The sequence below is a fragment of the Centruroides vittatus genome, unplaced genomic scaffold, assembly GCF_030686945.1.
Source record: "Centruroides vittatus isolate TY-2023 unplaced genomic scaffold, ASM3068694v2 contig_979, whole genome shotgun sequence".
Lineage (NCBI taxonomy): Eukaryota > Metazoa > Arthropoda > Arachnida > Scorpiones > Buthidae > Centruroides > Centruroides vittatus.
This window is the reverse complement of record NW_027122650.1, coordinates 1,233,322-1,254,601: the sequence shown is the minus strand read 5'-3', so window position 1 is coordinate 1,254,601 and position 21,280 is coordinate 1,233,322. Positions and strand designations below refer to the sequence as shown.

The 21,280-nt window shown below is 30.9% G+C and overlaps 2 protein-coding genes across 2 annotated transcripts; both read right to left on the bottom strand.

Moving 5' to 3' along the window:
- Window positions 1-9,849: 9,849 nt before the first annotated feature.
- Window positions 9,850-12,736, bottom strand: LOC136985808 (carbohydrate sulfotransferase 1-like). Its single transcript, XM_067283167.1, has 2 exons — window positions 12,721-12,736; window positions 9,850-10,957 (listed from the first exon to the last, which is right to left on the bottom strand). The coding sequence occupies exons 1-2, from the start codon at window positions 12,734-12,736 to the stop codon at window positions 9,870-9,872; spliced, it is 1,104 nt and encodes a 367-aa protein (XP_067139268.1). The 3' UTR covers window positions 9,850-9,869.
- Window positions 12,737-19,520: 6,784 nt separating this feature from the next.
- Window positions 19,521-20,701, bottom strand: LOC136985789 (carbohydrate sulfotransferase 3-like). Its single transcript, XM_067283145.1, has one exon. The coding sequence runs from the start codon at window positions 20,556-20,558 to the stop codon at window positions 19,659-19,661; it is 900 nt and encodes a 299-aa protein (XP_067139246.1). The 5' UTR covers window positions 20,559-20,701; the 3' UTR covers window positions 19,521-19,658.
- Between the last annotated feature and the right edge of the window lie 579 nt (window positions 20,702-21,280).

Genomic DNA, 21,280 nt, shown 5'->3' with positions numbered 1-21,280 from the left:
TTATTTATGTATTTTTTTAACATTTATGACCACAGGGTCGTTGTACTCCGATTGTACCTTCTAAACTCGGTATTAATTGACTTATATTCGTAATTATGTGTGTTTTTAATTAAATATACAAGATTCTAAGAGATGGTTGGCTAATTTGCATAATTTGATTAGTTTCTATGACATAATTTGTTTCGGCAGTACGATCGTTTCTATTGATGCAATCGTGACGAATGCTCGATGGAACGTGAAATTAACGGAATCAATTGTGAAAAAAAATACTCATTTGTTAGATTTATACCTGCAATAAACATATTAAGTTAGTTTAAAAACGAGATATGTCGGACAAAATTTCGGACGATAAACCATCTCCGAAATTGGGACATTCGAAATCGCTTGAGGATCTATCACGTGATTATGTCGATGGTCTGATTTTTCAAACGCCACCCAAAGGTTTAATTGAATTTTTTAAAATTTAAAATAAACCATGTGTTTTCTCGCAATGTGTAGACTACTTGAGGTTCTATTATAATTACATAAATACTCTCAATCGCTTGCCATTTTTCTATCACATTGCGCCATTTGCCTTATTTTTAAGAGTTAAAACGTAACTACTAATGCAAATTGTGGAAAATAGTGTGAAATTATTAAATGGAAACGTTGTACTTACGATGATTGACATTCATTTATTTGGCGTAAAAAATGCAGACAATTGACAGGTTTTATCAGGGAGTAGCGGATTCAGAAATCTTTAAAGAGGATACAGAAAAACAATATGTCTTACAAAATTTTTTACTCGAAATTTACTACCAGGATTTATTCGGGAAAACTGCCAGAAGGGACCACCCCGCACACTATAAATCCTCTTCTGTCTTCAGAAGACGAAAGCATATCGATAAATATTGTACATAACAAAGGACATTATTCAGTTTTATAAAATTCATACTAGGATGTAATCATTTAAAAGGTATTCAGTAGAAAACAAGGAAGGGATGGTAGCGTAAACATAGCAGTTTGTTCCAAATTGGGTGGGGATTTTTCTCTTATTTACTAGTATTCAGGATCTTCTACAATACCGGAAACGATAACGGAAACAGGATCTCCCTTTCCTGAATCGCTTTTCGAATCACAATAATCTTTGAAAGTGTTCATTGTAACATTTTTTGTGCACGCAATCCACATACATAATTAGATTATTTAAAAAGATTGCTGTAAAATATATTTAATTTAGTGCTGACATTTAAATAAGGTATACAAATGTGTTTCGACATAATGTAATGTCGTTTTCGCTCTGTGTTGTTAACCGATTGCTCAATATACGTACACAACTTTTAAACTATGTATATTTATATTTATTATATAGGATATATATATATTTTATTTATTTATTTATTTATTTAAAATGACAAAAACTTCCTCTCAAAAATTAAAAATAAACGAAAACATTCTGAAAATTTTTCCCTATCTTATAATACAATGTCAAGGACAATCCTTTACTAGTTAGTGGATGTTTTATAGCTCCACGCATCAACAATTCATTGTTATGTCAGGAAGAATGTTGGAATATTGTTAGATTTTCCGGTCGTTTAAGTAAAATTACTGTTTTTCCGGAAAAAAAAAAACGTAAATTCGAAAATTAAAATTTAGTCGAAGTCGTTTGGATTATTAGTAATTTAATTATTTTTAATGGATATTCTTCTAATTTGGTCTGTTGCTATTATTAGTCTCTAGTCTTTAAATGTGCTTATAATTTTTTAAAACTTGACTGTTATATATTAGTTAAGAAAACTGCAAACGATTCGATAAAATTAGCGGTATTTATAAAATAACGATACATTCAAACCTCGATATAGCACTCAGAGTTCCCCCCCCGAGACAATGGAGAGCTGACCATTTTGGGGCCCCCTTTCCAAGACCCTGCTTGACAAATGACGATAATATTGAAGTAGAAAAATAATCTACTATAAATATTAGCCCGTGAACAAAGTTATTTCATTATTTGAAAAAAATAATCCAGAAAACGAACAATTTTTTGATTTTTTCCCTCTGATGGGCCTCTAAAGCTCATGGGTTCCGGGACGTCGTTCCAGTTCCTTTGCAAGCCGCCTTATTGTGAATTACTGAATGTAGTTTCTCATTGCAAACATTATCACTAAACCACGTGACTTTCAAATTGTCATATTTCAGACTCGTGTTTAGTAAACCTTATATTTATTGTTTGGGTTACTCGATTTAGTGCTAATTTTAGAGGCGAACTGATGGTCCTGGAGTCTTCAGAATAAAAATAAAATAAGCATTAGTTTTGCACAAGAATTCCGGAAATTACCTTTATGAAATAAAGAGGAAGTTAAAATTCCAGTATGCAAATTAATTAATTTTTATTTTAATATAAACATAGCTAAAGAGGGCGGATGAATGTCTCTTTTTTTTAAAATTCAAAATAAGATCGTTTGTTATTCTTCCTGAAAGTATGACTCATTTATGTCAAAAAATAATAATAATTTTAATATTACTCTCAAAGGTGATCTTACTGATAGCGCAGAACGTCAGATAAGATTCAAAGATTCGTTTGTACCGATAATTTATGACGTTTCTGATACAATTTAAGCAAATTTCTTTAAAAAATGCGATACCCTTAACCCGAAATTTGCAGATTTCGATGGTAAATGAACAGAGCATGAATTTCGTGCAGGTTTCGGATATAATTATCACATCCGATTAAAAGTATTCATTTTCTATCGTGGGACACGCAATTGTTTCGTTCTCACACGCATCGCGCGATACCGCGAGCGTCGGAGGCGAGGGTGGAGAAATTCTGAAGCTTACACTTGACCCATTTTTACTTCTCGACGTGTTGATATCGGGTGGACCTAACACAAACCGATCTTTAACTCAAGGTCTTCTTTGACTTAACACAGCGCCCGGTTGGCCACGCGTGAACCTTCCTTCCTTCCTACCGACAGAAAATAATTCGTACACAATTACGTAGACGAGAAACGAAATCACGACGTTATAAAAAAAAGTACGTAATTAATTACAAAAGTGTCTGGAAATAAGAACATCCTATACAAAATGCGTAACGTATAATTCTATATCGAATATACTCGTTAAAGTGATTTAAAGCGATTGATATCGATCATTATAAAATAATAAAAGTCAATCCCATCTCTTTAAAGTCACAATTGGAGTGTGACTATATTTTATTATGTTCTTTGTAGCGAGGAACGACAATATGCTTATTTTAATGAGTGGCTATTTTTCCAAAATCCCGATCGGTGACCTTGGTTTGTTTTTTAGGGGCTCTATCGTAATTTCTGGGTCACAGCGGCGTTTCTGGGTTAGCCTTTAACTTCGAAAAATGCCACCCGAAACGTCACAGAAACCTAGATTTAGCCTACTCAGAAGCTTTATTAACGAGATTCACTTTATTATTCTTTCTGATACAATCGAGATTCCTTTTTTAATGTGGGACGTATTTAATATCGATTTGATAAAATAACGCGTCGTCACTTTAAGCAAAGTTATATATATATTTATTATCAAAATATACATTGAAAAGTTGGAATTATTAATGTTAACGAGGTATAATTACATATAAATCTGTTGCAGAGCGCTACACTAATCAAACGAAACTTATTAATACGTAAAGAAGTGAAACACCATGCTGTTTGTAGCATTAAAATGCTACAAATAAGTACGTAAATGTACTAAATATGTGTCATTTATAGAATTTAGATAATAATTTTCATTATATGAACTCTACAAATCGATAGAATCTAAGCAGTACCATAAAACTTCTGGGAATCAAACACCCACATCACCCCCATAAGTATGCCGTTGCATCTAAGCATTATGTTACAAACGAGTGTGTTCATCTGTAGTATAATAAGTGATGCTTATTGTATGTTTATTAGCTTGATTTAATCGATTAGAAGTATTAAATATCGATGGATGTAGCAAGTGTTCATATACAAGAAACATTAATATATATTAATAGATAGATATGAGTAATTTGGTGGGGGTAATGGTTGGCTTTGTTGGTTCGCATCATGTCTATCTTGTACGAGTTTGTGGTTTCGATGCTGTACTTGAAACAGTGAAATTTTTACTTTGTTAAAACAGAAATCGATGATGAGATCGAGTCACCACCACTGATCATATGTGATTAAAGACTCGATTCTGAGATTTTTGTTAATTATTTATATTAATTTTAAGTTGGAACTCGTGGCAACTTCGTTTTTTTAAATTAAATTTTCAAAATATAGATCTTAATTAAATATTTGTTTTTAGAATATTAGGTTTTTAATTGTTTGGCGAATACATTACCGTTATTTTATCAAAGAAACAATCTTATTTTAGATAAAATGGTAAAATTAATTATTTAATGTAAATTTTCTGTCAGATAATGTGAAAGAAATTACTGAAAAATAAAAATTTTATATTATTATTTTTATTTAATTACTTTAAAGACAATTAAGGTCAAAAGCATTAATAACAATTAATAGTAAAAATAGTATACTAACAGATGGCACCACAAACTTTAATTATACTTGTGGCGCCATCTGTTGGAAATGTTTTACACAATCTGGCATACAAAATGTACTATTTATATCTTAGCCTATATAGTAATAAATAGTAGATTTAATAAGTAATTAAATAGCAGATAGTAGAATGTAGATAAATAAAAGGAAACTGTTTAATTAGACGCTAGAAATTTTAATTCTACAAGGCGATCATAATTAAAGCGTACACAGCTTTCTGAATTGGACCACTCTAAACCAAATTTCGTATACTTTCTGCCCTGATGTGAGACTTTGATTTTCAAAAACATTTACTTCAAAATTCATTTACTAGGACGAAATTTGGCACTCCTGTCTTATTAATGTGCACAGTACATTACGTACGTTTTCTAAAGGATTTAAGGAGTTGAGAAATAAAGTATTGATACAAAAGAACAAAGAGCTATTATAATAAATATAAATAAAATAAATACTGTACTTTTTTATTTATTAACTTCATTTCATGTGGAATGTACAATAGAGAGGTTTCTTGTCGACATCACGAGTGACGTCATGAGCATGCGCAATTGTCCAGCGCCATCTTTGTGACTCTTTGTGACTTGTTTACGTTTTGTGTGTGTTCACGTGCGCTTTAACTGGAGTTCTTGTGTTGTTTTTTTTCGTCGCGAATATCACTGGTGATTTGTTGTGTAATTGGGTGTAATGCTAGTTCACTCAAGAACAAAGGAACATCATTTTTTAAAATTCCCGGCATTATTTGTCATCAAGGATCCCAAACTGAGGAGCTTTCACGACGAAGGCAAACTGCATGGCTCTCGAGAATTAACCGGAAAAATTTCGTTACGAATAAAGTGAATATCAATACAAGAGTTTGTCAGAAACATTTCATTTCAATATTTACGTTAATAAACACTAAGTTATATTTTAAAACCTAAAAGAGTTTACCGATTTGCTTATATTAATTTATTTAGGTATAGTGCATTTATAAACGAATAACTAATGTAATTTCAGGCTTTAGCTAGTGCAAACTTATAAACATTACACGTTAAAACTAAAAGCAGGCTTATTATATGCTAGTTTCAACTAGAAAATAAAGGTACTGAACAATTTGAATTAAAAAATTTCCACAGCTGTTTTTAATCAGACTTTTACTTTCAGACAAAAATTCTTAGTTAAGAAATACGTAAAAACACGAGTTTAAACAAAGAAAACATATCTTTCCAAGCAATATTACTTAGCTGTTATTCATTACTTTTACATTTATATCAGGAGAAACCCAGCTACTTGTTAAATAGTTATGGGCCTCTAAAGATTTATAAGCTTTCATTTGTGACAGGGTGTAGAAATTTGTTGTCAAAACCAAATAGTTTATAATGTCACCAAATTCTACTTTCGGCCACAACTCATGATCTACGACGAAGTCTGATAAACTGGCTTCGTATGGATCGCCTTGAAATAACGAAATTTTCTCTTCGTACAGAGCTGCATCTCGTCCTGTTAGACCGCTAGAATAGCCCACAAGAAAAGAATCTTTTTTAACTTAATCAATGATAATAGAACTGCAGTATTTTTGTACGTTTAAACTAAAAAAAAGACATCGAATAACAGACCACGTGCAAGCTAAGCGAGCGAAAACTACCACAAAAATGGCGAATGGGCGGAGCAAACGTGTGTTTTATCACGTGACATGCGACCTTGAAACCTCTCTATTGACAATTACATCAAAGTTATGGCTCTGTATGTTCTCCATCTCCATACTCTAAAGAGGTCATCGATGGCCAAGTAAGTAAAAACAACTAAATGTTAGTTGTGCCTTCGTGGGCTGGCTATATGAAATTTTTCGGGTTTTCTTCATACGTATAACAGATAAATAAGGACAAGCTTCCTATAAAAAGTCTCCTGCGTCTCTTGGTAAATCGTTACAGTGTTACGTCGCCTTATTTTTCAACTGACCATACTCTAATTGCACTAACTCATACTAAAACTACATTCTCTACTCAATAGGCTTACACTCGACGGCAAAACGCAATTCATCTGCGTGCAGTTGTCACACATATGATGATATATTCTGTCTTTTAAGACAGCTAGGTTGAGAACATTACTTTGATAAACGAGACTCCTTAGTCACCAAAAAGTCACAGGGATTCAGTTCTGGTGATCACCGCAGTCATGATTAGTACATTGGAAACGATCGGCTGTTCATTGTTCATTAAGCCAGAATGTGGCGGGGTGACCGAGAGATGAAGTTTTCAGCATACAGTCGTGGGGGCAGCGGAATGAACTCTGACGGGACAAAAAAATCTCATGGATATGTCGGGCGCATTCCTCATCACGCGGCACCCATTGTGAGTCGAACTCACGCTGGGAAAATCATAAAAAACGATACGTCCAGGTGCATCATATCCGTGTCTAGTGGCCTAAAAGGAATATAAATAAATAACGACTAACCCGTTACAAAGCTATACATCCACAAGAGCCGAATTATCGGGCTAGAGTTGGCTATAATAAATAAATAATTAATAAGACAATTTGGCACTAGAGCTTGGCGTTAGGCGCCATCTCTTACTAAACTTAATAATTATAATTAAATTAAATTAAATAATAATAATTTGGAACTGGAGGAAAAGAAATCGGCCCGAAGCGGGACTCGAACCCGCAACTTCTGCTATCCGTGCAGACACGTTACCAGTTATGCTACCCGGACCTTCAGTCCGATCGCCTCCTCCAGTATATATAAGCTAACATGACGACCATCGACGGTCATTACAATGCCGGCTGGGGACACATCAAGTGCCCACGTCCTCGGTGCCTTGGGAGGACGTGGGCACTTGATGTGTCCCCAGCCGGCATTGTAATGACCGTCGATGGTCGTCATGTTAGCTTATATATACTGGAGGAGGCGATCGGACTGAAGGTCCGGGTAGCATAACTGGTAACGTGTCTGCACGGATAGCAGAAGTTGCGGGTTCGAGTCCCGCTTCGGGCCGATTTCTTTTCCTCCAGTTCCAAATTATTTATTTAATTTAATTATAATTATTAAGTTTAGTAAGAGATGGCGCCTAACGCCAAGCTCTAGTGCCAAATTGTCTTATTAATTATTTATTTATTATAGCCAACTCTAGCCCGATAATTCGGCTCTTGTGGATGTATAGCTAAAAGGAATAGTCTAGATGAAGCAGTTTCTTTAAAAAAATAATAACCAATGATAAAAAATGATGTAAAACCACGCTACATCACATTACTTGGTTACCTTTGGTGACTTCAATGAAATATTTTGGTTAATGTATGGATTTTCGTCAAACTTAATACGGCAATTCTGGGTATTCAGATCAACATGCAATCGAAACTAGTTATAAAACTTATGTAATGGGACTGTTAAGGAGACAGTTGTGCCATAATTTTGTCCTAGAAGCTGAATTTTGAAGTAAAATTTTTTTCCAAAAATCAAAATTTTATACTCAAGTTACCAAATTTGGCTGAGGTTTGTCTAATTACTCTTTCTAATCTTAACACCTACATGATGATTATAATTAAAGAGTATCTTTTTTTTTTTTTTTTTTTTTTTGAATTTTTGATATGTAAAAATTACAATTTATGGATATTAATAAAATTCATTCCTTTAATAAATCACTTATTACGCGTATCAAAGACAATACTTTTCGTAAATCAAATAAAATATCGCATGTAGAAACGGAACATTTTCTGTACTTCAACCGAAAACGCAAAAATTGCAAATCATAAAATTTACTAAAATATATTTTTCGGCACTTCTTTCTTCGCAATATGCAATATGCATTTTCAGCCTCGTCTCTTATCATTTAATTTAGACGACATTCATACTACAATACAATTAAAAATATATTACATTTCTTTTATATCTCTTAAAACAGACAGACAAAATGACAACTAGTAAAGAGCAAGCTTGAAAATGCATATTGTTAAAGAACAAAGCACATAAGATTATAATATTGTTAGTTAAATAAACAACACAAAATTCGTAAACCATTGAAAAGCGTAATGATATTGATTCCAAAAAATAAAAATCTAGTAAAGAGTTGCATAACATTCCGGCAAGAGTTAAAACTATGTGTGGCGCCATCTGTTATGAGATTTTCGTTTAAAACTTTTTATATTATTAATTATTATAAATTGGCAAAAAGATTAATGTTGAAGGTAGAGGAGAGTTTTATAAAAATGTTAATAAAAATTTTACACGTTATTAGCATTTAAGTCTAGCTCCACTCGAGACATAACACATAGATCCACTTTATTATTTGATCCCCTTTGTACATAGGAGATTTTGGGAATCATTATTTGACCGATCACCATATGGTATTTTCCCTGTCATATTGTAACAGCTATGAAAGTAAAAATTAGTAAGAAATGTAACATGGTCTTACAAAAAAAAAAAATCGCTTAAATAATTAAGATTACGGCAATAGTTTTATTTATTTATTTACTTCTTTATTTCAAAATATGCAAATTGAATAAATATGTAAGACCTTTTTCATATTTGATAAAATTAGAGAATAAATAACAATGCATAATATAATATTTGAACTAAACAGTTAACAGTTATCGCTATTTGAATTATCAATAGTCTGAAAATGAATTTTTTAGCATAAGAATTGTTAACAAAAATAATTTATTCTTGTGCATTATGTTACTTTACCCGCTTCCAAGCGGAAACAATGTGACAAATATTTAAGAAATTGACTTTCAACTTTGTTTTTGAATTTTCAAAAACTACACGTTGACAACCCTATTGTACTAATTCAAAAAATAAAATAAAATAATACAGAAATGTTTGTATTCAGTGCTTGTAATTCATCAGTTATTAATAATTTAATAGCAAAAATAATGTTTAAGTTGCTTCTACAAATTTTTATATCATTTATTTTACAGTTTTAATACTAAGAGTTTATTTTTACTCCTGCAAGATATTAAGTCCATAACAAATTATGAATTGCTTTTTCTGGAAGTTCAAGAACTTTTCCGCTATTTATTTCTGAATATTATTAAAAATTCTTAATAAACAGTTGTTTTAAAATCACTCATTGATAAACATTGCATTATTTATCAGAGGAAACACGATAACTCCAAACACAATAGGATTCTAGTAACAATCGGAAAAGGACTTTTTTAGAAATTCAATAAAGGAATTCATTCTAATAATAAGTTTGAGAAATTACGTAAAATTTAGTTATTAAAAACAAGTCATCATATTTATTATTCTATAAGTGATTATTTATAAACGTTTTATTGGTCAAATTGCTATATTGAATAGAAAAAGATATATTTTCTGTCCGTCTGCTGATCTCGTTTTTCGGTACTTAAAAATCCTTCTAACATCGATAATTTTCAATAAAAAGTATTTTTGTCATAATTACCAAATTCTTGTGAATTATAAATATAATACGTGGAATTATCAATCATTTTGTATCCTAATTTATTCATAACGTCACCACATTCCTTTTGGATGCGATCGATTTCCTTGAAAGATAAACGACGGATCCATTGGAAAGGAACAGTCGAAGATTTTCTATATGTGGAATAGGAACCTTTTCTTTTGGATTGGCTATTTGTGTGTATTTGCAGAAATCTTGCAGCTTCGGATCTGAAGGGAATGGACAACCATTTGTAGAGATTTCTAGCCATGTTCTCTGGATGTAAAGATAAATCTTCGTATCTTATCCAATGAAGAGACATGTTGGAGGTGTTTAAAGCTTCCAAATCACTTCTCATTTCGTTACACAGGAAAAAGGGTGTGTTGCACTTCACATCTGTACACCAATTCATTTCTTTTCGAGAATTAAGGATAGCTCTGGGATCGCGGCTCAAATACACCAATTTGATATCTAAATCAGAATTTTGTTTAAGAAAAACTAAAGCATCTTTCAAGTTAAGTCTCGCGACTTTCATGAGTATTGACTGTGATTGACTGCAAATCTTATAACGATATTTGATATCGCGACACAAAACTGTATTTTTACAATTTGACATTAAATATTTATTCCGATTAAACATGAAAGAATGTTTGGATAAATGCCGGTTATATTCAATTGTTTCGTTAAATTGACAACGAAAAAGATGCGATAGAGTATTGAAAATTTTAGACGTTTCATAACTGTCAAATCTGTTATGTATCCCCAAATAATCTAAAGGTTCAAAATAATAGAAGGTTTTAGGATTTTGTTGCATAAGATCGCCTAAAAACGAAGAACCTCCTCGAAGGAAAGTAATTAATAATATTCTTGTCACGTTATCTTTTTCAAAAACAGACGAGTTCTGTTGAAGCTTGGAGATATTCAAACTTTTGGTAGAAGATACTTTTAAAGAATTCGATGAAGTTTTGGAGGAAGGAAGTAAAATATTCCCTTTTAATTGTTTTCCAAATTGTAATATTTTCAACTTTTCTTTTCTTGGTGTGTTACTGATGAAATAATAATCTGTAAAAAGTTTAAGGTAATTTAGCTTTGGATATAATTTAATACTATTATTAAATTAAAGGTATAAATTGTTATGAATTAAATTATTCAATAACGTAATTAGAGAAGAACCCCACTTCGGAAACAGTTTTTTAATATATGTGGTATTCCAAATGTCCTTACGCAGTTTTAAGATTGTTCAATATGTAAGTAACAGCAATAACGTAGTTTATACACTAACTGAAAGTATATTACTAAGAAAAAGCTTTTTTTGCCGGGACATAAATATAAACTTTGAAAAAATAAAATTTTTATTGAACGAACTGTAAAGAAGTCCTCTATTTTTTTAAAGTTTATATTACTAAGAATTTGGTCTAATGTTAGAAATAAACGTCAAATACCAGTGTTGAATATGACACCTCAAACAAACTTAATACATCGTTGTTAAAGAGATTCCAGCCAGACGGCATACAATTAATTAACGCAGAAACAAAAATGCCATCTACCGGATTAATTGTAAGTGCAGAACATTCCCAAACAAAGATCTATGTTACGAAATTTGTTCTTAAATTTGCAGTAAATATTATTCGAATACTCAGTTATTGAAGTTTTTATGTAGTCTTAAACTTTGATATAACCGTTGTTACGTATGACACATCGCTTGAGCTGATTTTTGAACTGAAGAAAACATTCATCAGATGCTTAGATTGCGTTGTAATCCTCATCATAAAATATCTAAAAACCGAGATTTTGATGCACGCATGACTGTTTTGACGTGCACCCAAACGGCGTTTGGTACAAAAAAGAAATCCAATGACGTTAAGTCAGGGAACTGAGGTGGTCAAGCAAGAGGCCTTCCTCAGCTAATTCACATTTCTGAGTGTTCAGAAAACTAATAATGCATATAAAAGCGTTCAGTAATTGGTTAGTAATTATAATATCTAAACATCTTATTAAAGTTTAAACTGCACAAAGACTTTTGCATGCATCCTGTATTAATTTCATACTTATAAATAAATTTGGCTCCAGACTGATACAGTACATCAGAGTATGGCTGAATGACTACATCGGTCATTCAAGCGAATTTTGTAGCTGTACAATAAATGGATAGAAAGATTTTGTAGTCTGGAACAGAAAGGTGTTAATAAACGCCAGAAGAATAATTGATATTACGTATATTATTAAGTATAAAAAATTATATTTTTAAATTTTAACGTCTTTTATACTTCGTTAACAAAGTAAAACAAATTATTATTTAAATTTAAAAAAACCAACTAAATTATTTTTAAATTCCTACTATTAGTTCACACTCTCCCTATATATATTTATATATCTTGTTCAAATTTTCAATCGTTAATAAAATACTTTTTATTCATCCACTCAAGTTCAAATACATTTTTTTAAACTTGTAGTGGATGACACTTGATGTTAATACAGTTTTTTTTCAAATATTAATTCATTAATTAAATTTAATTAATTAATTTAGTTTTATATGGGAGAAAAAAATTTCTCTTATATAAGATATTTAGCAGAGTGTGAACTTATATTTAGAGAGTGTGAACTAAAATAAAAGTTTTCTTTGTTGACCTAAGTAGGAATTGACTTTAAAATTTTTTTTATTTTTATATTACTTGTTTATTTATTCAAAATGAACAAACACGAGTTATGATTACTAGATTTTTGAAGAATTACCGTATTTTAATTTATTTTATTATTTTAAAGCAGTCTTTAATCAGCTAATTTAACCTTATTCAAAAATATAAAAATTTGTCGATATAACTTACCAAATTTTGTATACATCACTATCAGGAAAATAATGGTGAACAATATTAACTTAAAAGTTTTAAATTTGGTCATCTGAAATGAAACAATGCCAATGCGTTAATTCTTAAATAAACTGGCAAGGGCTGTAGCTCAATGATTCTTAACCAGAAATCCGTAGAAAGGTCCGTGCGCTTGAAAAAGTAAGAATCAACTCAGTATCTTAATTTTCACTATCCTCTACTCTAATCATGCATCACTTCGCTAATTAATTTCAGAGTAATAGTATAATAATTATACTATTATTCTGGAAAATAACAGTAGTATTAGGTAGATCTACTTCAACAATAAAAACTACTGACATTTTCATACCACATTACAGTTATTGCACCTCTCGAAAATTGTTTACGCTCATTAGTACTTTAAATTTTATTATTGTGTGAAATTGTTAATCATTGTGTTAAAAATCAATAAAACAACACATATACAGTATACTATATCATATGTTTTTATATTAATAAAAGTGATTTCTATATAACTGATTTCTATTGTAATTTTAATCCTTTTCATAACTGCATTACCATTAACAACAAACACATAATGCTATTTCAGTGTTTGTTTGTAATTTTATTTTATTCATTTAAAAAATTATTCTGAGGAAGGGTTCGTCACCTTCACCTGACTAGAAAAGAAGTCCACGGTACAAAAAACGTTTAGAATTCCTGCTCTAACTCGACATTCCCGGCGCTCGAACAGAACCATTAGGGAGTCCGATAATTTTCATTTATACTAAGATATAAAATTTAAGTAATAACAGTAGCTTAAATGGAGTAATTCTGTCAAATTATGATTTAAAAAATCTCCATGTAAAACCAGTGGCGTAGCTAGCATGGGTGACACCCGGGGCGGATATCGTAGTGTCACCCCAAGTCGCACCTTGGGTGTCACCCTTCTTAACTCTTTTATAAAACACTATCGGATTATTGAATCGTAATATGTCCGTACTCAAGCAAACTTGAACGCTATATCGAATAAGCGATGTTAACACATAGGTTTATATTGGCTAGCGTGTATCCGTTGACCCTTTTTTTTCCAGGCATTGCTTTTTGAGCCGATCGAATTTTCCACAACTTAATGTTAAAGCGCGTCATCAAGGTTTATTTCGCGACTTATTTTTTCACAGTCGGGTGACACCCCTGAACGGGTGACACCCGAGGCGGACCGCCCCCAACGCCCCCCCTCGGTACGCTCTGTGTAAAACACGTTTAGATTTAAAAACCACTATAAACTAGCTGAAACTTAATTGTGCTTGGCGTCGTCTGTTAGGTGATGTTAGTAAAAAATAACTTTTATATTATTAACTATTATAAAAAGGCAAAATGATTAATTTTGAGGATAGAGAGGAGTGTTTTTAAAAAATTTGTAAATACCAATAACGAGTATAGTTTTCATTTAATCCGACCTCATTCGAGATATAACACACGACCTCTTCTACGTAACCACCCATTTGAATTACCTAATACAAAATTTAATGAAATTAATGCCTTTTATAAACCAGTTACCATGCCAATAAAAAAGTCAATCGAATGACAAGCTAGAGATGACAATTAGAGCTGGAGTCTAAAGGCTTTGTTTGAAATAATGTAACGCTTTTGTAATCTTTTTTAATATAAAGTTTTATAGAAAGAAAAATTTATATAGCCCTAAATGGAACTATGCTTCTGATAGTAGAAATACAAAAGAAAACCTTAATTACTTTGTAAGAGAAGTGCAAGAAAATAAAGCAGACTCTCCTTCATTGCACAAAGTGGTGCCAGATTAACTGGACTGCCGGATTATTAAGTGTATAGGCCTAAAGCCTGCCCAGAGGCAACAAGGACCTGACATGTCGCTCTTTGGTACTGATTGGTTTTGGAAGAAGGCAGATAAATAATATGGTGCGCTGAAATGCAATACTGAGTGGCGTAACTAAGACTTTGCTCTGGGGTGATCTGGAAGGACCATCTATTGATGATTGTACTTTTTATTACAATCAGAATGTAGAAAAATTAAGCGAAGAATGAAGAAATTATTCCTCGCTTCCGGCAAATGAGTGTCCCTATATACCCGCTAAACAAATGTTCTAGAATGCTTCCGACACATCTAGATGGAAACTTCGAGATCGAAACTCGGTATCCGAACTATGATCTTTTTTCTAGAGCAATTCACAGGCGAATAGTGTAAGTAAGCGATTGATAACCGAGCATTCATTGATATTGAATTATTCATTAATAAAGTGTAATTGTAAATTTGCTGTTTAAGACTAATTTTTTTAAATTCAAATTTTATTCCTAAAGTCTCTGGGGATCCAACACCACTGGTACTACAAGACACAGAAATGAAACCAGAGTAGAGAAGAAAACGAGATGTTAAATTTATGACTAACATTTTCAAGAAAACGGAAGTGAGTAGGCAATATCACTGGAGGCTGTAACGGATAATTGAGAGGAAGGATTAGAGAGAGTCTACTGCAGTTATAAATTTTTTTAAAGTAGACAGTTAACTTTCAAAATGTTATGTTTATACACCATTTTGTTTTACAAGAACGAAAACAAACTTTGATGTCTAGTAGAACATAAATATTTGAATTCTTTGATTTTGGATTATTTACTTACATATTCAAAATCTTTCTACTAGACCAGAGGTCGGCAGTTTGTCAAGTGAGAAGAGCCAAATTGTCATGGAAATAAGATACCAAAGGTACCAGAGAACCACATCGAGGCTTACCTGCTTAGCCGATCGCCGACCAACTGTGTTGAAGGACGCCCCCTAGTGCGCGTTACAGGCATTTCGTGACGATAATAAATTCCTATTACAAATATACTGAATTATTTATATTGTTATTGGCCAAATGAATAATAACAATTTATACTGTTAATGTAAATAATAATTTATATTGTTAATTTAAATGTGCGAAATACGACATACGACAACAGGGACGTCTCTAGTGGCCGTTTTCGGCATAACATTACACGGACGGACGAACACGCGTTCAATAGGTTATATATATATATATATGCTTTAAATGCTACCACTCGCATGCGAATCATATTAATCAACGCGAGTGATCATGTGCGGACAGGCTAAAGAATGGTAGAGAGTATGCCGTATGAGTTGAAGTTTGTTCGGCGGCTCTATCTCATAAACTCATAAGTTATAAGGCTGCTTGAGATGAGGTGAGATTGGAGTTTATGTCCGAAGAGCCGCAAACATCTATGCAAAGAGCCGCACTTTTCGACCCCTGTACTAGACCATTTACTTTTTCGGTAAGAAATATACTGCACTTAAACATATTTTGGCAGAAAGAAGGGTCAACGTACGTTTACAAATACAACGGTGAGAGTTTATAAGTATTTTATATCTGTTAGGAATGTTAAACTGTTTTTCGAACTGAAGGCGGAAATTTCAGGACATAGGTTACCTAAGTCCGATGACAATGCACTTTAATGATGTTTTAGGGATGAACTCAATCCTTCCAACCCCATAGCCCGATAAACATTACAAAATGTGAAATTTAATCATGATATGTACAGTACGTAAATGAACTGGAATGATGGTCCTAAATCCCCATCATTCCCCATACCAATCTCGAAAAACATCAGAAATTAAATCGTTTTTTAAAATATATTTTTAAATATATTAAAATTAATTAGGACCTGTTATATAAATTTATAATAATTCTCCATGTTGCTGAATGCTTGATTTTAGTCTAGAATTTTTATGATATAATATCTTATCTTCAGTTATTTTATACTTTTAATTTGAGAATTTCCCTTTAAATGCGCAAATTTCCCGTTATATAGTAATAAATGTAATTTCAGAATTTCCATTTTAAAATATTCTGTATGTAATTATATACAGAAGTAAGCCTGTATTATCATTGTGATCAGATCAATTATTAATAAACATTATTAACATAACATAATTGAAGACAAATATTTTAACGCTAGTATTCTCTTGCAAATAGGGAATGACTGCAGGGAAATTTGTTTAGATTTTTTTTCTTTTATTCGACACGACAAAATAGAAAATAAATCATTTTAAATGTTATACAAACATGATTTATATTTAGAATGTTAGAATTTCTTATTTGATATTCAGATATTATATAAGGAATTCGATCACAAAATGTTATAAATAAGAAATTCGCATCAATTAGCCCTGGAATGACGCTTGGATAATTACGAGGCGACTGGTCAACGATGCAGACAACTTTGTAGTATGTTTTCGTTTAGTAAAAAGTATTTACTGTTTGCATAAATTATTATAAATACTTCCCATGTTGACGGAAAAAAAATATTTTCTGATGTGTCTTTATTATAAAAAATATTTTCATTAAATGTAACAAAAATAATTGCTAAAGTCGAAAAGAAAATAACTGCAAATAAATTGCTTTCAGCAGCTGTATATTTTACATTAATATGTACGACATTGTCATGTAAATATAACTAAATTTCGATAAATACTGGATCTATCACCATGAATACTAATGTAAATTATTAATTGTTAGTTTAATAAATTTATGTAAAACGTTCTAAAGTTATCTGTAACCGATGAGAAAGAGAGAGGCTAGGAAAAGAGGAGAGACAGATATAGAGAGATAAGAGACATACAAATAAAAATGTATTATTAGAAGATTTTTTTGTCGGGATTTCATTTTTTAAATAAGTTATTTGGTGATATATGACTTAAAAAATTCATAGAAAATTAAATTCGATTTTGAAAATTCTGAAGCCGTGAGTTAATAAAATTAAATAAAATTCTAAAGATAAAAACTACTCGTATCGAACAGTTTTTAACTTCCCTTTTAAAAATTTTGAAAAGCATTATACAATATTAGAAATACTGTATCATCTTCGGAAACCCTGTCCAGGGCTATACACATTACAATTGCCCTTATTATAGTTTGCTCAATGGTTATTTATATAGGGTTATCGTGTTAAATTTTAGCATGTTTATCAATTCCACTAAAACTGAAAGAGGCAGAATCTCCATCAAATGGAAACTTTCGAAATATTAAAAATTAGGATTATTTCGGTTTTACTATCAAATTATTTCCATAAAATATCTTATCTAAGGTGGAATCTATCAGACATAAATTAAAAGCTATATATTTTATACTAAGTTAAATGATGTAAACATACCATGATTTTTGCAGTTATTCCAACATCTGTTATCTTCGTATAATCTTTCTAATCTAAAACTTCTATTCAATTTTATTATTATTTAAAACAAAATTAACGTCCTTTACATGCCTGTATAAGTGTCTTTTCAAGTTAATTACAAAAGCCGTATTTAACATCATCGTATTAAAAATATTACAAAAAACAGCAATTTCCTGTGAAACTTTTAAATGCCAAAACCGTGTATTGAAAATTTATTAATGACCTTCATTTTCCTCGGATCAATTTTAGAATATTAATTACATAATAGACATTGTTTTTTCATCCGTTGTAATTACCCGTATATTAATCCTGTATAATTAAGATCTGTATAAAATCAAAACAAACATGAATGCAAAATGGCTTACAAATAAAAAACAAACTCGTTTTTGACCTACAAAAGTGTAGAATCGTATTATATTAACTGATAATAAAAAGGTTAATAAATTTCAGAATATTCATGCATTAAACAGGAATATTATAAAGAACATTCATTCACATACACAGAATTATTTTCAAAATGAGATTTTTGGATTGTAAACAGGAAAACACTACAGATTAAAAGTTATTTTAATGCAAATTGGCTCAACTGTTGATACTTTAATAATAAGTGTTTTTAGCATCATAACTAAAAATTCTTTCGAAATGTTGTAATTAAGTTGTATTTTTAGTCTCTGCGTTATGCGAAAACCTCTTAATTTCAGAAACCTCATGGCTGCGTGACGCGATAACTAAAGAATTATTACAGAATAACTTATTTGTATATACTGTACCATAAACTAAAAACAAGTAGGAAGTGCAACATGATCGTGCAAGAAAAAAGAATCAATTAAATAATTAATTTTATAACAATCGTTTCATTTCTTTATTTCAAAATATACAAATTGAAGAAACATATAAGTCTTTTTTTATATTTGATAATATTACAGAATAAATACAATGCATAAAACAATATTTTAACTAAACAGTTAACAGTTATCGCTATTTAAGTCTGCAACTGAATTTTTTAGGTAAAAATAAGCCTATATAAGATTTGTTAACAAAAGTAAATTATTCTTGTGCATTATTTTATTTTACTTGTTTCCAAGCCGAATTAATGTGAAAAATATTTCAGAAATAGACTTTTAAGGTTGTTTCGAATTTAAAAAAAAAAAAAAAAAAAAAAAAAAACATGTTGACATCACTATTGCACTGATTCGAAAAAAGATAATATAGAATAAGCAATTTCAGTGTTTGTAATTTATAAGTTATTACTAATTTAATAGCAAAAATAATATCCAAATCACTACAAACGTTTATATCACCAGTTTTAAAGTTTTAATACTAAGTGTTTATTTTTATTCCTGCAAGATGATATAACAATTTTTGCCTTTTTTTTTCCTGGTAGTTTAAGAAATTTCCGCTATTTATTTCTGAGTATTATTAAAAATTCTTAATAAACAGTTGTTTTAAAATCACTCATTGATAAACATTGCATTATTTATCAGAGGAACACGATAACTCCAAACACAATAGGATTCTAGTAACAATCGGAAAAGGACTTTTTTAGAAATTCAAAGGAATTCATTCCAATAATAGGTTTGAGAAATTATGTAAAATTTAGTTATAAAAACAAGTCATCATATTTATTATTCTATAAGTGATTATTTATAAACGTTTTATTGGTCAAATTGCTATATTGAATAGAAAAAGATATATTTTCTGTCCGTCTGCTGATCTCGTTTTTCGGTACTTAAAAATCCTTCTAACATCGATAATTTTCAATAAAAAGTATTTTTGTCATAATTACCAAATTCTTGTGAATTATAAATATAATACGTGGAATTATCAATCATTTTGTATCCTAATTTATTCATAACGTCACCACATTCCTTTTGGATGCGATCGATTTCCTTGAAAGATAAACGACGGATCCATTGGAGAGGAGCGGTCGAGGATTTTCTATATGTGGAATAGAAATCTTTTCTTTTGGATTGGCTATTTGTGTGCGTTTGCAGAAATCTTGCAGCTTCGGATCTGAAGGGAATGGACAACCCTTTGTAGAGATTTCTAGCCATGTTCTCTGGATGTAAAGATAAATCTTCGTATTTTATCCAATGAAGAGACATGTTGGAGGTGTTTAAAGCTTCCAAATCACTTCTCATTTCGTTACACAGGAAAAAGGGTGTGTTGCACTTCACATCTGTACACCAATTCATTTCTTTTCGAGAATTAAGGATAGCTCTGGGATCGCGGCTCAAATACACCAATTTGATATCTAAATCAGAATTTTGTTTAAGAAAAACTAAAGCATCTTTCAAGTTAAGTCTCGCGACTTTCATGAGTATTGACTGTGATTGACTGCAAATCTTATAATGATATTTGATATCGCGACACAAAACTGTATTTTTACAATTTGACATTAAATATTTATTCTGATTAAACATGAAAGAATATTTAGGTAAATACCGGTTATATTCAATTGTTTCGTTAAATTGACAACGAAAAAGATGCGATAGAGTATTGAAAATTTTAGACGTTTCATAACTGTTAAATTTCTTTCTCACTCCCAAAAAATGTAAAGGTTCGTAAAAATAGAAGGTTTTAGGATTTTGTTGCATAAGATCGCCTAAAAACGTTGAACCTCCTCGAAGGAAAGTAATTAATAATATTCTTGTCATGTTATCTTTTTCAAGAACAGACGAGTTCTGTTGAAGCTTGGAGATATTCAAACTTTTGGTAGAAGATACTTTTAAAGAATTCGATGAAGTTTTGGAGGAAGGAAGTAAAATATTCCCTTTTAATTGTTCTTCAAATTGCAATATTCTCAACTTTTCTTTTCTTGGTGTGTTACTGATGAAATAATAATCTGTAAAAAGTTCAAGGTAATTTAGCTTTGGAAATAAGTTAATACTATTACTAAATTAAAGGTATAAATTGTTATGAATTGAATTATTCAATACCGTAATTAGAGAAGATTCCCACTTCGGAAACAGTTTTTTAATATATGTGGTATTCCAAATGTTCTTTAAGATGTATAAATGTTTCAAAATTTATTCTTAAACTTGCAATAAATATCATTCGAAAACTGAATTAAAGTTTGATATAAACGCTATTACGTATGACCCATTATTCAAGCCGATTTCAAACTCAAGAAACATTAGTCATCTGCTTCCTGTTCAGTGACTGCTTAGATTGCATTATAATCTTCATCGAAACAATGGGTTTTTGATGCACACATATCTGTGTAGACCTATACGTGTGTGACCCCAATTGCGTTAAATGACGAAGTGGTGGAACAAGAGGCCTTCCTTAACTAATTCACATTTCTGAGTATTCATAAAACGAATACTTTACATGAAATACTTTAATAATCGGTTTGTAATTGAAACATTTAAACATC

What these genes read in the sequence shown, in the direction of transcription:
- LOC136985789 (XM_067283145.1), bottom strand. Translation starts at nt 20,558, where the DNA reads ATGACAAGAATATTATTAATTACTTTCCTTCGAGGAGGTTCAACGTTT.